General features: G+C 63.5%; 1 protein-coding gene across 1 annotated transcript in view; it reads right to left on the bottom strand.

Moving 5' to 3' along the window:
* The window catches only part of EMH_0042650 (uncharacterized protein), a gene marked incomplete at both ends in the record, with an annotated part of 8,405 nt that overhangs the window by 1,674 nt on the left and 4,316 nt on the right, over positions 1–2,415 (bottom strand). Inside the window, 3 exon segments of the mRNA XM_013495763.1 lie at positions 80–1,299; positions 1,380–1,510; positions 1,514–2,415. Of these exon segments, the coding sequence (XP_013351217.1) occupies positions 80–1,299; positions 1,380–1,510; positions 1,514–2,415 (2,253 nt within the window).

The following is a 2,415-nucleotide window of genomic DNA, read 5'->3' as shown; positions in this document are numbered from 1 at the left end:
GCAACAGCAGCACATCCTCCAATAAAAACAAAAATAAAAATAAAAAATAATAATATTTTATTATTATTTCTATTCTCACCAGGAGTCATCTGATAGATCTCTTGAGTCTGAGTGCAGCAGCTTGAGCTGCTGCGTCTGCGCCACCTCGACCCCCTCCAGCAGCTGGGTCACCTGCTGCGACAGCGGCCGCCGCTGGTACGGCAGCCGCACCTCCATAAAACGAAAGCCCCCGCTCTCGGGGGCCCCCCCTCTTGGGGGCCCCCTCAGGGGCCCCCTTTGGGGCCCCTGGGCTGGGCTACCACCCATGCTCGCACTGTCGCTGCTACGCGGGGAACAACCCTCACCTGGCACCACCCTGCTGCCGCTGCCACTGCCACTGCTGCTGCTGCCACTGCCACTGCCACTGCTGCTGCTGCTGCTGCTGCTGCTGCTGCGACGCGGGAACAGGTGCAAGGCGGAGAGGTAGGGGACGTAGACAACATAGATGGGCCTCCGCTCCTCGTCCAGCAGCGGGACCTCCAGGCCGAAGATGCTGGGGTCATCGAAGGAGAGCCACAGGTCGCTCAGGCGGAAACTCAGAGAGCCCTCGCGGCTTAGCTTCTTGTCGCTGTCGCTTGATACAGATCCTGCTGCTGCTGCTGCCGCTGCTGCTGCTGTTGCTGCTGTTGCTGCTGTTGCTGCTGCTGCTGGGGGGGATGTTGCTGCGGATGCTTCTGCTGCTGCTGGTGTTGAGGCTGCTGCAGATGCATCATCCGCGCAGCCTGACTCTGCTTGCATCGAACCCGAATCCCTGCTGGCGCTGCTGCCGCTGGCGTTGTTGCTGTTGCTGCTGCTGTTGCTACTGCTGCTGCTGCCGCTGTCACTGCTGCTGCTGCTGCCACCATCGCTGCTGTTGCTGCTGCTGCTGTTGGCGCTCCTGCTGCTGCACAGAGAGCTGCCCGACTGTAGAGACACCTGAACTGCCGGCGTCGTCGCCACCAGGAAGGACTTGAGATTGAATGCACCCCGAGACAAGCAGCTGCTGCGGTTTCTGTTGCTGCTGCTGCTGCTGTTGCTGCTGCTGTTGCTGTTGCTGTTGCTGCTGCTGGGGCTGCTGCTGCTGTCTCCTGAGCGGATCCTCCAGGTGACACGCAAACGGCCGCCGCCCCCATCCTCCTCTCCGCTGCTCCCATTGCCACTGAGGCCCGCAGACGGCAGCAAGGCGTCAGCTGCTTCTGCTGCTGCAACTGCTGCTGCTGTTGCTGCTGTTGCTGCTGAGGAACTCAAAACCAGCGGCCCCGCGGCGCCGCGACCTCGCGGCTCGCCAGCAGCAGCAGCAGCAGCAGCAGCAGCAGGGGACCCTCGTCCATACAAATTCTTCCGTTGCTGCGTCCGCTCACGAGCAGCAGCTGGCACAGCTGTCGAGTCCGCTGCGGCAGATCCTCCCTGCGCTGCTGTTGCTGCTGCTGCTGCTGCTGCTGCGCCTGCTGCTGCAGGAGAGGCTTGAGCAGATGCCGCTGCTGCTGCCTGANTGCTGCTGCTGCTGCTGCTGCGCCTGCTGCTGCAGGAGAGGCTTGAGCAGATGCCGCTGCTGCTGCCTGAGGCGAGAGGGGGTACTGGCAGTGGGTGGCGAGGTCGCTGAAGCAGCGGCCCCGCGTGAGCCCTCTGCCTCCCTCTCCGTCTGCTGCTGAGCAGCACGGCGTCCCCGCAAAAGGTCTTGCAGCAGCAGCAGCAGCAGCAGCAGTAGAGGGAGTAGCCGTTGCTGCTGTTTCTTTGCGGGGCGGCAGCTGCTGCTGCTGCTCTGAACGGGCCCAGGCGCCGCTGCTGCTGCTGCTGCTGCGGGCCCCACCCCCCTCCTGTATACCAGCAGCGGCGGCGTCGTCTCTGCTGTCTATGCTGCTTCGCTCCGATGAAATACTGCCCCCGCTGCCTTGCTGCTGCAGCTGCAGCTGCTGCTGCCCTTCCTCCTGTTGTTCCTGCTGCTGCTGCTGCTGCTCTTGCTGCTCTTCTGCAGCACGGCCATCTCCCCTTTGCTGCGTATTCGGTGTTGTTGCCGCAACGCCGCCTGGACTGCGATCTGCTGCACTCCTGCTGCTGCTGCTGCTGCTGCTGCTGCTGCCGCTGCTGCTGCCTTCTTCTGACGAGGCCCCTGGAGAGGCCCCGGCCCCATCCACGTGCCGCCGGGCCCCAGCGTTGCTCATGTATGGCGAGGATGCGCCGTAAGCCCCATAGAGCAGCTGCTGGTGTTGCTGCTGCAGTTGCTGCTGCAGCAGCTGCTGCTGCTGGTAGTAGTGGCGGTGATGAGGGTGCTGGCTTGGGGGCGAAGGGATCCGCTGTGCTTCTATGCTGCTCAGGTGCAGCTCCTGCAGCCCGCGGAGGCGGCGCCCATCTCCATGGGGCCCTGAAGCTCTTCTACTCTGCTGCTGCTGCTGTTGC

The sequence above is a fragment of the Eimeria mitis genome, genomic scaffold (assembly GCF_000499745.2).
Source record: "Eimeria mitis Houghton genomic scaffold, Emh_scaff1739, whole genome shotgun sequence".
NCBI classification, from domain to species: domain Eukaryota; phylum Apicomplexa; class Conoidasida; order Eucoccidiorida; family Eimeriidae; genus Eimeria; species Eimeria mitis.
Note: the sequence above shows the minus strand (reverse complement) of the source record. Positions and strands in the feature narration are given on the sequence as shown.